Source organism: Protopterus annectens, chromosome 5.part1 (genome assembly GCF_019279795.1).
Source record: "Protopterus annectens isolate FY-2018-M chromosome 5.part1, PAN1.0, whole genome shotgun sequence".
Classification (NCBI taxonomy): Eukaryota; Metazoa; Chordata; order Ceratodontiformes; family Protopteridae; genus Protopterus; species Protopterus annectens.
This window is the reverse complement of record NC_056736.1, coordinates 575,333,337-575,354,568: the sequence shown is the minus strand read 5'-3', so window position 1 is coordinate 575,354,568 and position 21,232 is coordinate 575,333,337. Positions and strand designations below refer to the sequence as shown.

General features: G+C 44.8%; 1 protein-coding gene across 2 annotated transcripts in view; it reads left to right on the top strand.

Moving 5' to 3' along the window:
- ZMYM2 (zinc finger MYM-type containing 2) overlaps window positions 1-21,232 on the top strand; it is a 2,217,537-nt gene that overhangs the window by 1,098,860 nt on the left and 1,097,445 nt on the right. For both annotated transcript variants that reach the window (XM_044073197.1, XM_044073196.1), the window contains exon 12: window positions 18,800-18,834. In XM_044073197.1, coding sequence (XP_043929132.1) covers window positions 18,800-18,834 — 35 coding nt within the window. The remainder of the gene's footprint in view (window positions 1-18,799; window positions 18,835-21,232) is intronic.

Sequence of the window (21,232 nt, the reverse complement as noted above, 5' to 3'; positions counted from 1 at the left end):
GGAAAAAAAGTTTGCACTTCTGCTACTTTAGCAGTAAGAGCTTTAAACTGTCAGTTTCACATGCTTAAATACCAACAGTACCTCCTGTCATTGTTAAAACAGAAAATGGTTTCAAGTACAGAAGGTCCTGACAGTAAGGAAATGCAGGATTTATTGCATGCAATTGAAGTGGGAAAGCATACTCTGCAATGTGGTTTTGATTCATTAGAGGCTTCTTGTAGAGCAGCAGTTACAGGCTCTGTTATTCGTAGGCATGCTTGGTTGAAAGAACAAAGTTTACCTGACCATGTTAAAGTAAAATTATTGGATGCTCCGTTACAGCATGATACTTTGGTGTTAAGGCAGCAGAGGTGTTAAAGAAAATGGAGGATAAAGCAAAGTCAATGCAGACAGTGAAAGATTTCTTACAGGTTCAACCACCTAGATTTAGCAGAAACTGGCCTTCAAAAAAATGGTCCTTTCCAGTGTTAGGCCACAAAGAGGCAGATACAGACGCCCAAGAGGCATATCTCAGCCCCAAGGCTCCTACAGACCTAAACAATGGGTTGCTTCAGCCCCCAAAGGAGGGGAAGGCAAATCACAACCTTATAGGATACGGTCTCAGTGACTTCCCTCTGCACATGCCAAGCACTTACCTTTTGACGCACCCCTAGGGGGGAAGCTAGCACTTTTTTCTCAAAATATTGGCACATGATCACCCAGGACCAATGGGTGCTGAATATTGTTTCTCAGGGTTACAGGTTCCACTTCCACACGCTTCCAAAACCAAAAGGTATGCCAGACCTGCCACAAAACCAATGGGCAGAGGCACAAAAACAGATTGCTGCTCTTATGCACATGGGAGCTATTCAAAAAGTTCCACAGCAAGAACAGGGACAAGGATTTTACACAGGACTTTTCTTAGTACCCAGAAAGGACAAAGCGTGGAGACCAATACAGGACCTGTCAATCCTAAACACTTTCCTGGAAGTTCCAAAATTCAAAATGTTAACACTACATCAACTTCTGCCCATGCTGGGCAAGAAGGCTTGGCTAGTTACGTTGGACCTCAAGGAGGCATACCTGCATGTCCCAGTCAGATAATCTTGCAGAATATACCTCAGATTCATAGCAGGCTCAATGCATTACCAATTCTCTGCACTGCCCTTTGGCTTATCTACTGCACCCAGGGTCTTCACAAAATGCCTGATACCAGTAATTGCATTTTGCAGACAAAAAGAAATTCAAATATATCCCTACTTGGACGACTGCCTTATTCAAGCAGAGAGCAAGGACATTCCTCTACAGCATCTGGCGTTTGTAAAAAGATTACTAATTTGCCTAGGGTACACAGTAAACAAAAAGAAATCAAAACTAGTGCCCTCTCAAGAGATAATATTCCTGGGTGCAAGCTTAAATACAACTGCCCAGATGGCTTATCTCACGCCAGACAAACAAAGGCAACTGACTCATTACTTTCAAATGATGGCAACAAAAACCCAGCTCCCTGCAAGAAAAATTATGCAGGCTGTGGGATTCATGGCATCCTGCATTCTACTAATTCCATATGCAAAACTGCATATGAGGAAACTACAATGGTATCTAAAAAGTGTTTGGACTCAGCATTGTCGCAGCCTGGAGGCAATCATAACTTTAATTCCCTGCCTACAACAGGAGTTTCGATGGTGGGCCCAGACCTGTCACCACAACAAGGGACAGCCTTTCACTTTACCCACAGCCAGGCAGATAATAACAACGGATGCATCAGATTATGCTTGGGGGGCACATATGGCAGGAAAATGTATTCAGGGCACGTGGCCCAAGGAACAAATGCATCTTCACATCAATCAAAAAGAGATGCTAGCTGTACAGAATGCCCTGACAGCTTTCAAGGACCTACTACATCCAGGACAACTATTAATAAAGACGGACAATACCACAGTTATGTGGTACATAAACAAGCAAGGGGGCACACATTCCTATCCCCTATGCAGGCAATCCATGACTTTGTGGAACACAGCACTGACTTATCAAGTACATCTGCAGGCACAATTCCTGCCAGGAACAAAAAATACACTGGCAGACAAACTAAGCAGAAATCTTATGGATCCTCATGAATGGAAACTAAATCCACAGGTGTTCAGCATGATAATGAGGAAATGGGGACGCCCAGACATAAATCTTTTTGCCTCCCCTCACAATTACCAAATATAGAAATTCTGCACAAGAACTCATCACTCTCGAGCATGGAAATTGGATGCTCTATCATTCAGCTGGAAAGGCCTGACAGCCTATGCCTTCCCTCAGATGCCTCTCCTTACCAAGGTACTCCTAAAAGTCAGACAAGAAAGGCTAAAAATGATCCTGATTGCCCCAGACTGGCCACGCCCGCACTGGTATCCAATCCTAAAGAACTTGTCTCAAGGCCCAGCTTGGCCTCAAATTCCTCATCTTCTGACACAACAAAACAGTCAGATTCTGCACAGTCAACTCAGAACCTTAAATCTGGCAGCATGGCAGATAATGTAGCCACTCAGACTGCACCTCTCTCTAAAGCTGTTATGGGTGTTATTTTAGAAGACAGGAGGCCCAGCACTAGGAAATCTTATGCAGAAAATGAAAGAGATTCTGTGCTTGGAACCAGGCATAAGGGCTCGAACCAGTTGTCCCTAATGTACCTCAGATTTTACAATACCTAACTGAGATGCTGGACAAAGGCCTATATTTCTCATCAATTAAAATCCATGCCTCTGCCATTTCAGCTCATTACAATACGGAACCTCCTATTTTTTTCCCATCCTCTACTACAACAGTACCTCAGAGGGGCAAATAATATAAGACCCCCAAGGAGAGCACCAGTACCAACTTGGGATCTCAATTTTGTTTTAGAAAAACTCACACTGCCTCCTTTTGAACCAGCCAGCACAGCTGATCTAAAATTCTTATGGAAAACTGCTCTGCTCCTAGCAATAACTTCAGCAATAAGAGTCTCAGAGTTACAGGTATTAATGGCTGTGGAACATTTCATCATTTTTCATCAGGACAGGGTCTCACTAAGGACAAACCCAACATTCATGCCAAAGGTGCTATCCAGTGTGGCCTTGAACCAAACCATTCATTTGCCTTCTTTCTACCCAAATCCCCAGAATAAAGGGGAGAAACTTCTGCACTCTTTGGATATACACAGACAGCTATGATTTTACCTGGACAAAACAAAAGCTTTCAGAAAAACTGAGCAACTGTTTGTAGCCTATGCTGCAGCATCACAAGGAAAGCCTATGACAAAGCAGACAATTTCAAAATGGATAGGCCACTGCATCTGCTTCTGTTATGCACAGCATGGCAAATCAGTGCCTAAGGGCATTAGGCCTCATTCTACCAGAGCAGCAGCCACTTCAGCAGCTTTTCTTAGAGGAGTACCAACCAAAGACATTTTAGAAGCTGCAACCTGGAGCTCAGTGCACACTTTCACCAAGTACTACCACTTACCTCTCTACTCTAAATCCAGAGCAGGCTTTGCCACTGCAGTTCTGCAGGGCCTGGTAGCCTCTCCAAATCCAATTTAGACCCAGCCGCCCAACCTCAGCTTTGGGATTCTACCCAAGTGTAATGACTGCAACAGTGAAACACGAACATAGTACAGTTGTGTACCTACCATAAATGTAGATATTCAAGTGTATTCACTGTTGCAGTCCAGGTTACCCACCCACCATCCCCTTTTCATTGCTGGGACTTTTCTGTTCTTCTCAACTCTATACAACCTATGTAGTGTATTTGCTTGTAGATGAAGGAAATGTTTATAGTAATATATGCATGTTTTTCTTGGCATATATTCCATATTTTTAGCATATTTTTATCTTTCCAGCCTTCTTATCTGGGGGCACCTGACATCTGGGGCAGGAAAAACTGAAGAAAATGGCGTCGGTTGCAACTTTTATACCCCTGGCGCACTGACGTCAGGGAAGAGGCGACAGCAACCGACGCCGGACCAAGACCTTGGAACTCGGGTCGCCTGCCAGCAGGATAACCCAAGTGTAATGACTGCAACAGTGAATACACTCTAACATCTACATTTATGGTAGGTACACAACTGTACTTTCTCTGCACTTCCCTTTGGCTTATCTACTGCTCCCAGAGTTTTCACAAAATGTCTAGCTCCGGCCATTGCCTTTTGCAGAGAAAGGAATATCCAGATTTACCCATACTTAGACTGCCTAATTCAGGCAGACAGGAAAAGTTGCTCAAGCACCTGGCCTTTGTAAAGTCCGTACTAACCTCCTGAGGGTACGCAATCGACAAAAAGAAATCCAAACAGGTGCCCACCCAAAGGATTATATTCCTGGGAGCAAGGCTGGACACAGCATCCCAGATGGCATTCCTTACACCAGAAGAGCAAAATTTCCACACAGCCTACTTTTCTCAACTAGCCATCAGACCCCAGCTGTCTGCAAGGAGGATCCTGCAAGCTCTGGGGTTCATGACATCTTACATACTACTCATTCCATATGCCAGACTGTATATGAGGAAACTTCAGTGGCACCTAAAAACCTTTGGTGTCAATACTCTGAAGACCTGGAGAGACTTGCCTATATTTTCTTGCCTCAGAAAAAATTTTCTTGGGTGGGCAACAGCATGCTCCCTCAGCAAGGGGCTACCTTTCTCACCACCCCCCGCCACCCAGACCCTCACCACAGACGCATCAGACTATGCCTAGGGTGCACATCTGGACGGCAGGTGTATACAGGGCTAATGGAGCCCACAGCAAATTCCTCTGCACATCAGCCAAAATGAGATGATGGCTGTCCAGCACGCCTTGATAGCTTTCAAGCCCCTTTTCTCCCCAGGGGGCTCCCCTGATCAAAACAGTCAAAACCACTGTAATGTAGTATATCAACAAGCAGGGAGGGACTCGCTCCTACTCTCTATGCAGGCTGGCCATGACCCTTTAGCACACAGCCTCTGCCATGCGACTCCACCTATTAGCACAATTCTTACCAGGTTGTCTCAACTCGCTGGCAGAACAATTAAGCGGAAATCTTCTGGACCCACACAAGTGGCAGCTCAACAGAAGAACCTTCACCCTAGTAACTCAAAATGGGGCACCCCGAAGGTTGACCTCTTTGCCTCCCACAGCAACCATCAGCTCAGCAATTCTGCACCAAGGAGCATCACTGCATGGCTTGGAAAGTGGATGCCCTGTCCTTCCCGTGGGTCAGTCTGTCGGTCTATGCCTTTCCTCCACTACCTCTCATCCCCAGGGTATTGCTCAAAATAAAGGAGGAAAAACCAAGGACAGTTCTTGTAGCTCCAGACTGGCCTCGCTAGCACTGGTACCCCTTGCTGCGCAGCCTGTCCCTACTGCCACCATGGCATCTTCCTCAGATTCCAACCCTCCTGATCCAGAGGGAAGGGGAATTCATACATCCCCAATTGCAGACACTCCATTTGGCAGCTTGGCTTTATTCCCTGATAGCACACTGCATCCATTTCTGCTATACACTGCATCCATTTCTGCTACAAACAACATGGAAAGCCTCCTCCCCAAAGGGGTCAGGACTCACTCCACCAGAGCAGCCTCCACCTCTGCAGCTTTCCTCAGAGGAGTCCCCACCTGGGACATCTGGAAGCTGCCACCTGGACATCTGTTCACACTTTTACCAAGCATTACCACCTGCCTCTCTTCTCCAAATCCAGGACAGGGTTTGCTTCTGTGGTCTTGGGCAGGGTTTGCTTCTGTGGTCTTGGGCAGGGTTTGCTTCTGTGGTCTTGGGCAGGGTTTGCTTCTGTGGTCTTGCAAGGCATCCTAGCCAGCCCCTAGATGTTCTTCATCTCACATTGCTGCAGTCCTTACATATGGGTAGTCCGCTGTCCTCGGTCGGCCCGAATACCAAAGTATTAGGCTGACGTCGGTCAAGGAGCTTAAAACTGACATCAGGACGTCAGGGTACAAAAGCGCATGACCGACGTCATTTCCTCAGTCTTTTTTGCCGCATGGTCCGATGCAGAAGCTGCGTTGCAAGTGCCGTTCGGCGTTCTGAAATTTTTCGAATTTGGAGTTTCAGACCGAATCCAAGTTGGCTAAGTACCGCTAGAATATTTTGGTTTTTCTTGCCTCAGTGTTTTACCGGATGTCAGAAAAGTGAATAACTGTATTTTGTGTGGGAAACAGATACCGCATAGGGATTATCATTCTTTGTGTATTTCTTGTTTGGGGCCTGAGCACGACGTTGTTGGGTGTCGCTTTTGTGCTAGGTTCAATAAACGCACTATTGCGAAGGTTAGATTGTGCTAGGCTGGTCTTTGGGAAGCGGTGCAATTATAATATGCCGGATTCTCCGCGCCCGCTTCTAAGAAGCAAAGACAAAGCAGTTAAACCCAGGCAAGATGAGTCCGCTCCGGACGCCGGTTCTTTAGAGGTTTCAGTGGAACCGTGGTTCCGACGGAGACTTCTCTGGAGTCTCAGGGGGAGACTTTGATTTTGCAGGAGGTGGTCTCTCAGGAGGCAGGTCAGGCTGAAGGGGCTTCTCAAGTTACTGTACTCCCCTCCCTTCCTAGGGTGGTTAGGCCTTCTTCTGTTTCCAAGGCTTCTCCCAGAGGCAGGCCAGTTTTAGCTTCTGTTGGTGTCACTCCTAGTTCAGCAGGGTCTGTGCCTAAGAAGCACATGCTTAAAATGGCAGAAGATTTGATTACTCTGATTAGAGGTTCTTTGCCCCCTCCTGATAAGAGGCCTAGGGTGGAGCCAGAGTTGGGAAGTTTTGAGCAGACTTCGGATGTTTCAGAGTCTTCAGCTGAAGACTTGCAGGAGTACTCTCCTTATTCTGATTCTGATGCAGATGATTCCACTCCTCCTGCTTCTCCTCCAGAGGATTTTTCTTTTTCAGAGACACTTCATTCTATGAGGGAACATTTTAAGTGGGAAGGTCAGGACTTCTCTGATTCTCGGAAAAGGCTTAGGGAATTTTGCTGTTACCCCAGCATAGGCCCTTGGCTATACCCCTGTTCTGGATGTTGTGGAAGATGTGTTTGCAGAGGCTTCACTTAATCCTGATTCTCTGCCTCCTGCACCTGTTAAACCGATAGGTATTACAGGGTGCCTGAGGCTCATAAATATCTTTATAAGAGCCCTAGGGGACCCAGAAACTATTAGTCAGGGACCTAAGGGTGTCAAGGCCTCTGTTGTAAAAATCCGTTCCTCTAGATATAGAAGCCAGACCTTTGGATAGATGGGGAAAGAAGGTCTATACATCTTCTTCCTTAGCTATGAGGGCTTTGAATTGCCAGTTTCATATGTTGAAATATCAAAACTTTCTTCTTTCTCAATTGAAGTCTAAGGTGGATGCTCATGGAAGGCATTGAGTGTAAAGAATTACAAGATTTGGTGGATGTCTCTGATGAGGTGGGTAAGGATTGAATACAGTGTGGTTTAGATGCTGTGCAGGCTTCGACTAGGGTGGCTGCCACTGGCTCAGTTCTTCGCAGGCACGCCTGGCTGAAGGATCAGAATTTATCTGACCATGTTAAGACAAGGATTTTGGATGCTCCTTTGCAGTCTGATGTGTTGTTTGGTTCACCTGTGGAGTCAGTCTTGAAGAAAATGGAAGACAAGGCTAAGTCTATACAGGCTGTTAAAGACTTTTTGCAAGTTCAGCCTCCAAGTTTAGTAGGAATTGGCCTGCTAAGGGGTGGACGATCCTTCTTATGATTCTCAGTCTAGGGGTAGATCTAGACGTGGTAGGGGCAGAGCTCAGAGTTCTTTCAGACCTAGAACAGGGAGTTCACCTGCACAATCTTCGGGTGAGGGCAGGGCCAGTCCTTTCGTAAACAGGCCCAATGACCTACTTTTTCAGCTGCCAGATCCTTCTTGCCTGGCAGCACCTTTGGGAGGAAGGTTAGCACTCTTCAAGGAAAATTGGATGTTGATTACCCAAGACAAATGGGTATTGGATATCATACACCAGGGTTACAAGTTTTATTTCCATACCTTGCCTCCTTTCAAAGGCATGCCGGACGTTCCTCCTCAGCAAAGACTAGAGGCTCACAAACAAATTTCTACTACTTCAAATAGGGGCCATACAACCGGTCCCTCTGCCAGAAGTGGGCCTAGGATTTTATTCTCGCCTGTTTCTAGTACCAAAGAAAGAAAACACGTGGAGACCAATTTTGGATTTATCTATCCTCAACACATATCTGGACATTCCCAAGTTCAAAATGTTGACGTTACAACAGCTTTTACCTCTGCTGGGCAAAGATCACTGGATGGTGACTCTGGAACTCAAGGAAGCTTACCTTCATGTTCCTATCAGGCCCAGTTGCAGGAAGTATCTGCTGGCTGGGACTTCACATTATCAGTTCTCTGCATTGCCCTTTGGCTTATCTACTGCCCAGAGTGTTCAAAGGTTCTGGCTCCAGTGGTAGCTTTCTTCAGGCTAAGAGGAATACAAATCTATCCTTATTTGGACGATTGCCTGATTCTGGCCCAAGAAAAAGACGAACTTCTTCATCATTTACAGTATGTGATGGCAGTGTTAAGATGCCTGGGGTATTCTGTGAACGAAATAAAGTCCAGTCTAGTACCCTCTCAGGACATGTGCTTTCTGGGTGTGAGACTGAATACAGCATCCCAGATGGCCTTTTGACCCCGGACAAACAAAAGAATCTTTCTTTACTTCCACCAATTGTCTCGTCAGTCCAGGCTGACTGCAAGGACAGTCCTTCAAGCCTTGGGGTTCATGGCATCTTGTATTCTGGTACTTCCCAATGCCAAACTGCATATGAGGAAGCTACAATGGTATCTCAAGAATGTATGGACACAGCACTGCCAAGATTTGGACACTGTCATTCAGATAATACCTTGCATTCAAAAGGAATTTTTGTGGTGGGCTCAGGAATGTCACCTAAACAAGGGACTCTCTGTGACCCGGCCAGAGGCGAGTCAGATTTTAATGACAGATGCCTCAGACAAAGCTTGGGGAGCTCATCTAAATGGAAAATGGGTTCAAGACACGTGGCCTGCCAGACTTCAACATCTACATATCAACTTGAAGGAGATGTTAGCAGTCCAATTTGCATTGATAGCTTTCAAGGATTTACTTCTTCCAGGGCAGGTGTCGATTCAAACAGACAACACAACTGTCATGTGGTACATCAACAAGCAAGGGGGAACGCATTCTTATCCTCTATGCAGACAAGCAATGATTTTGTGGGAGACTGCTCTCAGTTTACAGCTAAATCTTCAGGCAAGGTTTCTGCCAGGAGCACAGAACTCCTTAGCAGATGTGTTGAGCAGACAAATTATGGATCCCCACGAGTGGAAATTGGATCCTCATGTATTTCAGAGATTGACAGTGTTATGGGGAACTCCAGACATAGATCTGTTCGCTTCTCCACTAAATTACCAGCTGCCAAAGTTTTGCACAAAAGGTTTCATCCCACAGCTTGGAAAGTGGATGCTCTCTCATTCAATTGGAGCAATCTTCACGTATGCCTTTCCACCTCTGCCTCTCCTCCCAAAGGTACTGCTGAAGGTCAGACAGGACAAGCCAAACATGATTTTAATAGCTCCAGATTGGCCTCGACAGCACTGGTACCCATTACTGAGAAGTCTGGTACAGGAGCCTCCATGGCCTTTGCCTTCGATTCCTCACCTGCTGTCTCAGGAGAACAGTCATTTACTCAATGTCAAACTTCATTCTCTACATCTGACAGCCTGGCATATTCTGTTTTAAACCCTGGAGGGTCTCAGCTTCCACAACAAGTTTTGAATGTTATTTTGGAGGCCAGAAGGCCTAGTACAAGGAAAGTTTACGCAGATAAATGGAGGAGATTTTTATTTTGGAGTACAGCAAAGGACTTTGATGTTTCTAAACCTAATTTAAGTGTTGCGCTCCAATACCTTACTGAGTTATTGGACAAAGGTTTGTCCTTCTCCTCTATAAAGGTTCATGCTGCAGCAATTTCTGCTCACTATGACTGTGACCCACCATTATTTTCTCAGCCTTTGTTTAAGGAATTCCTTAGAGGGGCAAAGAATATAAGACCCCCACGAGAGCTCCTACTCCTGCTTGGGATCTCAATTTTGTGTTGGAGAAACTCACTCTACAACCTTTTGAGCCTGCAGCATCGGCAGAGTTGAAATATTTATCATGGAAGACTGCTTTTTGTTGGCCATTACCTCTGTAGAAGGGTTTCTGAATTACAGGCCCTTATGGCAGTTGAGCCTTTCTTAATTTTCCACAAGGATAGGGTGTCTTTATGCACTAACCCTTCTTTTATGCCTAAAGTGGTTTCTAGTGTGGCTTTAAACCAAACTATTCATTTGCCTACTTTTTATGCAAACCCCAAAATAAAGGGGAAAGGATTTTGCACACTTTGGATATACACAGACAGTTGCGATATTATTTGAGCAGAACTAAAGGGTTCAGGCAGTCTCAGCAGTTGTTTGTTTCTTTTGCTTTGGGTTCTCAGGGCAAACCTGTTTCAAAACAAACTATTTCTAAGTGGATTGGTTTTGTATTCCTTTCTGTTATTCCGATCATGGTAAGGAGATTCCAGCTGGAATTAGGCCTCATTCCACTAGGGCTTCTGCCTCTTCTACAGCTTTTTAAGGGGTGGCTACTAAAGATATTTTGGAAGCAGCTACTTGGAGTTCAGTGCATACTTTCTGTAAGCATTACCACCTTCCACTTTACTCTAAATCTAGGGCTGGATTTGCCACTGCAATTTTACAGGGCATTTTGGCAGCTCCTAATGCTTTATAGTTTTGCCATCCTCCCTTACCTCTGCTTTGGGATTCTACCCATATGTAAGGACTGCAGCAATGTGAGATGAAGAACATAGTACAGTTTTGTACCTACCATAAATGTAGATGTTCGAAGATCCACATTGCTGCAGTCCAATTTACCCTCCCTCCTTCTCCTCTGTTGTTGAAGGTGGTGGTGTGGTTTGTGTTGTACATATTGTAAATATGGTTAGTGCACGGGTGGTTGGTTAGTTTTTGCTGGTTTTTGGCTTTGGCCTTTCTTGTTAGGGCCTTCTGACATCTGGGGCAAGAAAAGACTGAGGAAATGACGTCGGTCATGCGCTTTTGTACCCTGACGTCCTGATGTCAGTTTTAAGCGCCTTGACCGACGTCAGCCTAATACTTTGGTATTCGGGCCGACCGAGGACAGCGGACTACCCATATGTAAGGACTGCAGCAATGTGGATCTTCGAACATCTACATTTATGGTAGGTACAAAACTGTACTTTTCCTTGACTGCCTCCACCCATTTCTTTAGCTTTGGGAATTAACCCAAATACGATGACTGCTACTGTGAAACATGAAGAACATAGTACAGTTGTGTACACTTACCATAAATGTAGATATTGGAGTGTATTCACTGTTGCAGTCCTGGTTTCCCTCCCTCCAGCTCCCTTTTTTCTTCTCTTTCCTTCCAAGGGACATATTGGTATATATTTTCTTACTGGTGTGGATGTTCATCGTGCATACAGCTGCAGTCATAACAGATGGATTTTCCTGCCGTCAGGCGGGTCCTCGGTCGGCCAAATTCCAAAGTCTAGGTCCGGCGTTGGTTGTTGTCGCTTCCTCCCTGACGTCAGTGCGACAGGGGTATAAAAGATCCAGCCGCCATTTTCTTCAGTCTTTCTTGCTGCGCGGTGCCCGAAGCAGAAGCAGTTTGCAAGTGCCGGTCGGCCAGCTCCTGAGATTATGAATATTTTTCAGCCAAAGTCTTCTTGAAAGCTAAGTACCCCATTGGGGAAACTTTTCTTGCCTCAGACCGATGTCAGACAAAGTTAATAATAGCATTTCTTGTGGGACGCAAATACCGCATAAGGATTTTCATTCCCTCTGCATTCCTTGCTTAGGCCCAGACCACGGCGTCTCGGCCTGTCGTTTTTGTGCTACACTCAACAGACGCACTATTAAGCGTCGGGCGGAGTTCGCCCAACACTATTTTAGCAAAAAAAATTTAATTACATTATGTCGTCGGATACTCCGACTCCAGTTTTGAGTAAAAGACGCAAAGATAAGGACCGACATACGAGGTCCGTGACTTCTACCGACACCACGCCAAAGCCGACTACAGGTGGTCCGGTTCTCAGTGAGGCGCCTACGCAGCCCCTGACTACCGACGACACTTCATTGGCGGTGTCTTCTGTGCCCGAGGTCGCAGGCTGTTCGGCCCACACCCCGACTACAGATACCGAAGCCACTATTGGCGGTGAAACTCAGAGTTTAGATAGACATGCCACTTCTCAAGGTGTCTACAGGCCTTCCTCTTCTTTTTCCATCAAGGCTTTCACTAAGTCTAAATTAGCCATGCATACTAAAAGACAAGCTCCACAGGGCCCTTCTCAAGGCCCCATGCCTAAAAAGCAGATACTCAAAATGGCTGAGGATTTGATTACTCTTATTAGGGGTTCTCAAACCCCCCCCCCCCCGGACAAAAGACCCAGAGTGGAGAAAGAATCCCCCTCCTCGGACCAGGCCTCCATTATTTCAGAACATTCTGAAGACCAGGAACATTCTTACTCCCCTTTTGAAGATTCTGATGCAGAGGAGTCCATTCCCTCTGTCCTCCCACCCCTGAGGATTGCTCTTTTGGGGAAACCTTACATACCTTGAGGGAACACTTCTACTGGGAAGGCCAAGAGTACTCAGACTCCAAGAAAAGGCTTAGGGATTTCCTCTTGCTCCCTCAGCACAGACCTCTGGCTATACCTCCTGTCTTAGACATTCTAGATGACGTGTATTCGGAGGCCTACCTTAACCCAGATTCTTTACCTCCAGCTCCAGTCAAGCCTGACAGGTATTACCGGGTTCCTGACTCACACCAATTTCTATACAAAAGCCATGCGGCTGACACAGAAACTATATCACAGGGTCCCAAGGGAATTAAGGCCTCCACTGCTAAAAATCCATTACCTACAGAGAGAGATTCCAGAGCATTAGAGAGGTGGGGGAAAAAGGTTTACACCTCGGCCACCTTAACCATGAGGGCATTCAACTTGTCAGTTCCATGTGTTAAAGTACCAACAATTTCTGTTATCACAGTTGAGAAACAAAATGTCACAACCTGAACAACCAGACTTGAAGGAGTTGCAGGATTTGATACATAGTGCAGAACAAGTGGGTAAACATACTTTGCAATGTGGTTTTGATGCTTTAGAGGCCTCATGTAGAGCTGCTATTACAGGATCAGTCATACGTAGACATGCCTGGCTCAAAGAGCAAACCTTACCAGATCATGTCAAAGCTAAATTACTAGATGCCCCTCTGCAAAAAGATGTATTGTTTGGTGTTAAAGCTGAGGAGGTATTAAAGAAAATGGAGGAAAAGGCAAAATCAATGCAAACAGTAAAAGATTTCCTACAGATACAACCTCCACGTTTCAGTAGAAATTGGCCTTCCAAAAATTGGTCCTTTCCAGCCACGGACAGACCCCAAAGAGGTAGATACAGGCGCCCGAGGGGCAGAGGACAATCTCAAGGATCATTTAGAGGCAGACAATGGCAAGCACCCACACAAAGAGGTGGTGAGGATGGTTCACAGCCATTCAGAAAGCAGAACCAATGACTTTCCCCTTTGCATGCCAAGCAAGGCTCAAATGGCAGCACCTTTAGGCGGAAAACTGGCATTATTTTCGAAAAATTGGCATATTGTCACAAAAGACAAATGGATCCTGGACATTATAGACAAGAGGCTACAGATGTCACTTTCACACCCTTCCAAAAATGAGAGGCATGCCAAACCTGCCACACAATCAAAGGGCAGAGGCACAAAAACAAATTTCAGATCTCATGGACATGAAAGCTATTCAAGAGGTACCTGTACAAGAACAGGGTCAAGGTTTTTATTCCAGACTATTCTTGGTACCAAGGAAGGGAAAAGATTGGAGACCTATTTTGGACCTATCCATCCTAAACACATTTTTACTCGTGCCAAAATTCAAGATGCTCACATTACAGCAGCTTCTTCCCATGCTGGGGAAGGAGTCTTGGCTGGTAACATTGGACCTCAAGGAGGCATACCTGCATGTCCCAATCAGACAAGATTGCAGAAGATACCTCAGATTTCTTGCAGGTTCAACCCATTATCAATTCTCTGCATTGCCCTTTGGCTTATCTACTGCGCCCAGAGTGTTCGCGAAATGCCTGGCATCAGTAATCGCCTACTGCAGACTTCAAGGGATACAAATATACCCATATCTGGACGACTGCCTTATCCAAGCGGACAGCAAGCACATACTTATGAAACATCTGGCGTTTGTAATAATGTTGTTGAATTCTCTGGGATACACAGTCAACAAAAAGAAATCAAGGCTAATACCCTCTCAAACAATAATTTTCCTGGGTGCCAGCTTGGATACAAACACCTAGATGGCCTACCTCACGCCAGAGAAACAAGGGCAACTAACTCAGTACTTCAACTTTCACCAGGCTGACTGCAAGGAAAATCCTGCAGGCTCTGGGATTCATGGCATCTTGCATCCTACTAATCCCATGTGCAAAGCTGCATATGAGGAAACTTCAGTGGTACCTAAAAAACCTATGGTCTCAACACAGCCACAGTTTGGAAACAATAATACCACTAATTCCATGTCTTCAAAAGGAATTTCTGTGGTGGTCTCAAGCGTGCCAAAGAAACACAGGTCTCCCATTCTGCAAGCCTCAAGCAAATCAAATCATCACAACAGACGCCACGGACTATGCCTGGGGGGCGCACATGACAGATCGGTGCATTCAGGGCAAATGGCCCCAAAAAGCGAAGCACCTACACATCAATCAGAAGGAAATGCTAGCAGTAATAAATGCTATTATAGCTTTCAAAGACTTACTGCATGCAGGCCAGCTATTGATAAGGATGGACAACACCACAGTAATGTGGTACATAAACAAACAGGGAGGTACCCATTCATACCCCCTATGCAGGCAAGCCATGTCTCTTTGGAGCATGGCTCTGGAATTCCAAATCGAGCTTCAAGCACAGTACCTGCCAGGCAAGGAAAACACACTGGCAGACAACCTAAGCAGAAATATGACAGATCCAGACGAATGGAAGTTGCATCCTCAAGTTTTCACAAAGATAACTCAAGCATGGGGAAGGCCAGACATAGATCTCTTTGCCTCCCACAGAAATCACCAATTGGCAAAATTCTGCTCAAGGACCTTTCATCCACAGGCCTGGAAAGTGGACGCACTCTCCTTCAGTTGGGCAATAATGACAGTTTATGCCTTTCCACCTCTCCCTCTGCTGCCCAAAGTTCTATTAAAAAACAGAGCAGACAGACCAAAGATGATTCTCATTGCTCCAGACTGGCCAAGACAACACTGGTACCCACTCCTGAAAAGCCTGACACATTCCCCACCATGGATCCTCCCTCTAATGCCTCTTCTACTGACTCAGCACAACTTCAAAACTCTTCACAGTCAGCTGAAAACACTCAATCTAGCCGCATGGAAGATTTTTTAAATTCACAACAGGCCCTACTCTCCAAGGAGGTGCAGGATGTCATTTTGGAGGCCAGAAGACCTTCTACAAGAAAAGCCTACTCTGCAAAATGGAAACGGTTTTGTGCCTGGAATGAGAAAAAGGGTCAGAATCCTGGAATACTGAATTTACCACAAATATTACAGTACCTAGCTGAGATGCTAAGCAATGGACTTGCATTCTCCTCCATCAAAATCCATGCCTCAGCCATTTCTGCAGAATACAACACTGATCCTCCTTTATTCTCTCACCCCCTCTTAAGACAGTTCCTCAGAGGGGCTAAGAATATAAAACCCCCAAGGAAACAACCAGTACCTGCTTGGGACCTTAGTTTCATACTAGAAAAACTGACCTTGCCTCCTTTTGAGCCAGCTGCTTCAACAGAGCTGCAATACTTGTCTTGGAAAACGGCCTTCCTCCTGGCAATCACTTCAGCTCGCAGGGTTTCGGAACTACAAGCCCTCATGGCTGTGCAGCCTTTCATCATTTTCCATCAGGACAGTTACCTTATGAACCAATCCGTCCTTTATGCCAAAGGTAGTATCCAGGGTAGCCTTGAATCAGGCTATCCACTTACCTACCTTTTACCCTAATCCTCAAAACAAAGGGGAAAAACTACTACATTCCTTGGACGTTCACAGACAGCTGCGTTATTATTTGGACAGAACAAAGCCTTTCAGAAAATCAGAGCAACTCTTTGTGTCCTATGCTGCAGGAGCTCAAGGGAAGCCTATTTCCAAACAGACAATCTCAAAGTGGATAGCCCGCTGCATACGCTTTTGTTACTCTTTTCATGGTAAATCTGTACCTGCAGGCATCAGATCTCACTCCACAAGGGCCCCAGCTACCTCTGCAGCTTTCCTCAGGGGGGTTCCTACCAAAGATATTTTGGAAGCAGCCACTTGGAGTTCCGTATATACCTTCTCCAAGCACTATCACCTACCATTATAATCCAAATCTAGAGCAGGCTTTGCCACTGCAGTCCTGCAGGGCATCCTGGCTCCTCCTAGTTCCACCTAGTGCCTACCACCCCTTTTTTAGCTTTGGGATTCTACCCATCTGTTATGACTGCAGCTGTATGCACGATGAACATAGTACAGTTTTGTACCTACCATAAATGTAGATGTTCGAGTGCTAATACAGCTGCAGTCCAGGTTTCCCTCCCTCCTTCCCCTCTTGGGACAGGCCTAACGGCTAACACCTCCTCATATAACCTGATTGGGGTATTCTTTTATGGTGTATTTGCTTGCAACTACTGTTTTTTGATTATATTGCATTGCATTATTACATAATTTTATGTATTGCCTTCCTTCTGGGGGCACCTGACATCTGGGGCAAGAAAAACTGAAGAAAATGGCGTCGGCTGGATCTTTTATACCCCTGTCGCACTGACGTCAGGGAGGAAGCGACGACAACCGACACCGGACCTAGACATTGGAATTCGGCCGACCGAGGACCCGCCTGATGGCAGGAAAACCCATCTGTTACGACTGCAGCTGTATTAGCACTCGAACATCTACATTTATGGTAGGTACAAAACTGTACTTTCTTTCACCAGAACCTGTCTCCTACTTGGGGCCTCCTGACAGGTTAGGGCAAGAAAAACTGATGTAATGGTGTCGGCTGCCTTACTTTATACTAATGATGACCTGACGTCAGTCCTGAAGCGACAGCAACCGATGCAGAAATCATAAGCCTCTGGTGTTCGGGTCGGCCAAGGGCTACACCTGGCAGGGATAACCCAAATGTGATGACTGCAACAGTGAATACACTCGAACATCTACATTTATGATGTGTACACAACTGTACTGAAGTATATCTCCATCTGTTTTATGCTCTGTTAGCAGTGAAGAAATTAATTTGTGTTCTTGCATCTGAGGCCTTCTAAAGAAAAGTAATCTTTACACCATTTGACCTGTACTGTTAAAGGTTGTCTTCCAGCTTCTGAGCCAGCTGCCTGGTGCTGGAAAAACACCCGTTTTTAGTGGTCATTGTTTGCTAGATGGCATTAAAATTGCAGGCAATCATTTGCAAATAAGCCCTTTCTCATATGCCGCAAAGATAGCATAACATTATCTACCAGTCCTGCTTTCATGCCCATAGTAGTGAGAGAGCTACCATTAACTGTCTGTGTTCTGTCCTGTCCTAAAAAGAAGGGGGGAGGGGTTATGTTATACACTCTAGATATGTTTGTAGTTGAGATTTTACTTCGAGGAGAGTAAAGCAGAAAGAAAATCAGCCCAGTTATTAACTTCTGCAAAGGTTAAGGACCATTGTCTCTAAATGGCGTAGTACTTCATGTCTTCTGTTACTGTTTCCATGGCAAGACTACTACAGCATGCGTGAGCCCATTTCACAAGAGCTACAACCACTACCACTGAATTTCTTAATGAGGTTGGCACCTAGTCCAGTCTGGAGGCAAGCTACCATGTCTTCTATCCACACCTTTTGCAAGCATTATAATCTGGACATTACTTTTAGAGCCTGGGCAGGATTTACTATGGCCATATTACAGGGTCCTGAACTAACCATCTGTAGATCAAAGAACTCTGGGAAGCTTCATGAGTGTTTATCACTGCTGCAGGAGTGAGCGGTGTATTATGAACATGTGATGGTTGTGTTCGAAATTTAACATAAGTTATACCTTAAGTATGTTCACCATTGGGTTAATATTTCTGTTTCCTTTTGGCATCATGGGGGTTGGGGTGGGTACCCAGTCATCTATCTCCTTACTTTCTCGCTCTCTCTCTCTCTCTATTTCTTTTACACCATAGAAGGCAGCCCACCCCCCGGTTATACCAGTATCTAGACAGGAAGCTTTGTTTTTTTTTTGGTTCAGCTGCCACTTCTGTGGGCATATGCCTCTTGGATGACTCATGCTGTGGTCTCTGCCTAGATCTCTGGAGATGACAGGAGCAAGACAGCAAAGACAGGTGTACATGTCGTACCACAGATATACTTATGTCCAAGTGAGGGGGTGTCTGTGGAGGTGAAAAGCTTGAAGTGATTGCAGACATTCGGCCTTTTGTCTTAGAAATCGCAAGTGTCATTACTGGTTCAACAGTGAACATGATCAAATGTCTACATTTATGTAAGTTTTTAACACCGCTGTACTTTGACATGAGAACTTAATGCACATCCCCCCAGACTGTATCAGTGGCATAATAGGTTGTAGAAAGCCAGTCACTCAAACCCACAAAAAATTGTTCCTTTTTGTTTGAGTAAAATAAGTGTAATGGCAGTAATTGGCTAAAAAGCAATACTTGTATTACAGATTAATTTAGCTGTAAAAAGTGTTCACTGAAATCATTTTTTTTTTTTTTTGTGCAGATCACAGTGCTCAGACTTCAAGACCAAAAATGGGAGTAAGTAATCTTGCACATTTATTACCATTAATCATTCTTCTGATATATTTGGTTCTGACTTTAGTTACAAGTATATTTACATATAGCTAAGCTACTTATTGTGTAGATCTGATTTGCACGCACATTGCAGGGCACAGTCTTCTATGTTGGGAAAACTGAAAATTGTACATACAAGTCTTCATTTCTGTACTTAGCCTCTCATAGCACATCCTTGTATGTAGTAACTGTGTCTGTTTGGTAAATGCCCAGTCAGCACTCAGTTTCTCTGTTTTTTTTGGATGTCTGGCTGTATGTGTGCATGTGCACTAAAATGTACGTATATGCACCTGTGTTATTTTGTTTTATATATATTTTAAGATGAGACTCTGTGGAGAGGGATAAAATACGACTCAACACAGGTGAACTTGGATCATCTAGCAACCTGTATGGCAGAGCAGCCATTGAGAAGTATAATGAGGGACATGACTTTGCCCCACTCATATTGGGGCAGCAGTGTGTGGGGTCCACTCCATTAAATAAATTCAGATTGGTGTCAGAGTTTTCTGCCTGTGGCTGTAACACGGGTGGGGTTGCCTCCTGTATTTGTGCCTCATGGTTGTAGGCTGGTATTCAAGTTATGGTTTGGAGTGGTGGCTTGCTGAGGCAGACATTTTGCACAATACTACGTTGGACTTTAAAAAGTGTATACTGGTCACTCTGGATATAGCCCACACCACGAGGGCGTACAGGCCATCGAATTGTTCCTCAGCAAATACGCTAAATTCCACACCAGTCGAGTGGAAACCTTATTAGCACTAACCACAGCAGTGCTAACAAACAACTTCTTTCACTTCAGTGGAAACATATACCAGCAAGTGAAAGGAGTAGTGCTGGGGTCCAAAATGGCCCCAGCATTTGCCAATTTAGTGTTAAGCACATGGGAGCAGGAAACCTTAGTCCACTTAACCACAATTCAACAAGGTCCATCTATACAGGCGTTACATCAACAATATTTTTTTTGTGTGGGAAGGCCACCAAAAAGATCTGGACACTTTCATCAACTGCCTGTCCAACAGTATCCCCTATCTGGATTTTGTTATCTCAGGCTGCGGTGCTAAAATAAACTTCCTGGACATCCAAATTACCATGGACACTAGCACAGGACAGCTAGTCTCCAACATGTATCGCAAGGACACCTACAGGAATAATTTCCTAGACTTTTGCAGCCAACATCCCTTCTTCATGAAGAAGAATGTGCTGCGGGGACAGTTTATCAGACTATCCCGTATCATTTCAGAGGACAGCACCTTTCACCTGGAAAGCAAATTCCTTGCGCACATGTTTGCAAGCAAACATTACCCTGAGCAACTTATCTACGAAGTTTTCATGGATGTTGCTATGCACAGGCATAACGAACACAAACCGATCCTAAAAAATGGCTTTACCCCTAAGGCCACTGCAAGCAACGAAACTTGCACAGACAGGAACTGCAGCTTCCCACTACCAATCAGCAGAGACATGCGAGACACAAAAACAGTATCAGCAGCAACTGAAACATTATCAGGGCCAGCAACGAACTAAGAAAAATTCTGGGAGAAGAACAAAGCTTCTCTTACAAAAGGACTACAACCCTAAAAATGGCATTTGAGAAAGACAAAAAACACATTATTTAATTAATCAGGTACAAAACAACGATGTCAAAGGCATGTTCACTTGTACTAAATGTGTTGTCTGCCCGCATATTCATACGGGTGCTAGCTTCTGTTTTAGGCACTGTAATCTGACCATTAAGTTTCTTAAACACTATTTCTGCCACACAATGCTTGTAGTCTACTCAGGAGCATGCAACTCCTGCCAGTCCTTTTACATACGAAAAACTATCCGAAAACTTTCTGACCGCATCAAAGAGCATTCAGCAGCCAAAAGGAATAAAGATAATAGCAATGCTCTGGGCAGGCACAGCTCTATATGTGTAAACTTTACCGGTTTTAAATACTTTATTTTAGAGCAAGTAGATCAATTTTATGGTGACTATGAAACATTGTTAGAACTCAAAGAATTACGCTGGCAACTACTGTTAAATGCAGAGACCACCCCAGGTCTCAATGAAAATTTAAATGTAAAGTGTGCTCTGAGATGGCTAGTGCAACTACCCCCACAGAGACACACCATTAGATACTGTAAATTCAGCTGCACCAGCTCAAGTAAATCCAGGAAGCTGTCCTTGGTTAATAAGTATCTGCAGTGTGACACAACTCATGCATACTAATTATTGCCTCTCTGTTATACTAATTGTTCTTTTAAAAAGTATCAACTCTTTTACCCTAAGTGCAGTCAATTGGCCAAAATATATCTGCAGTATTTTACATGTAAAAAAAGTATTTAAGCACAAGTCTTGCACATTTGTAAATAGTTTTAA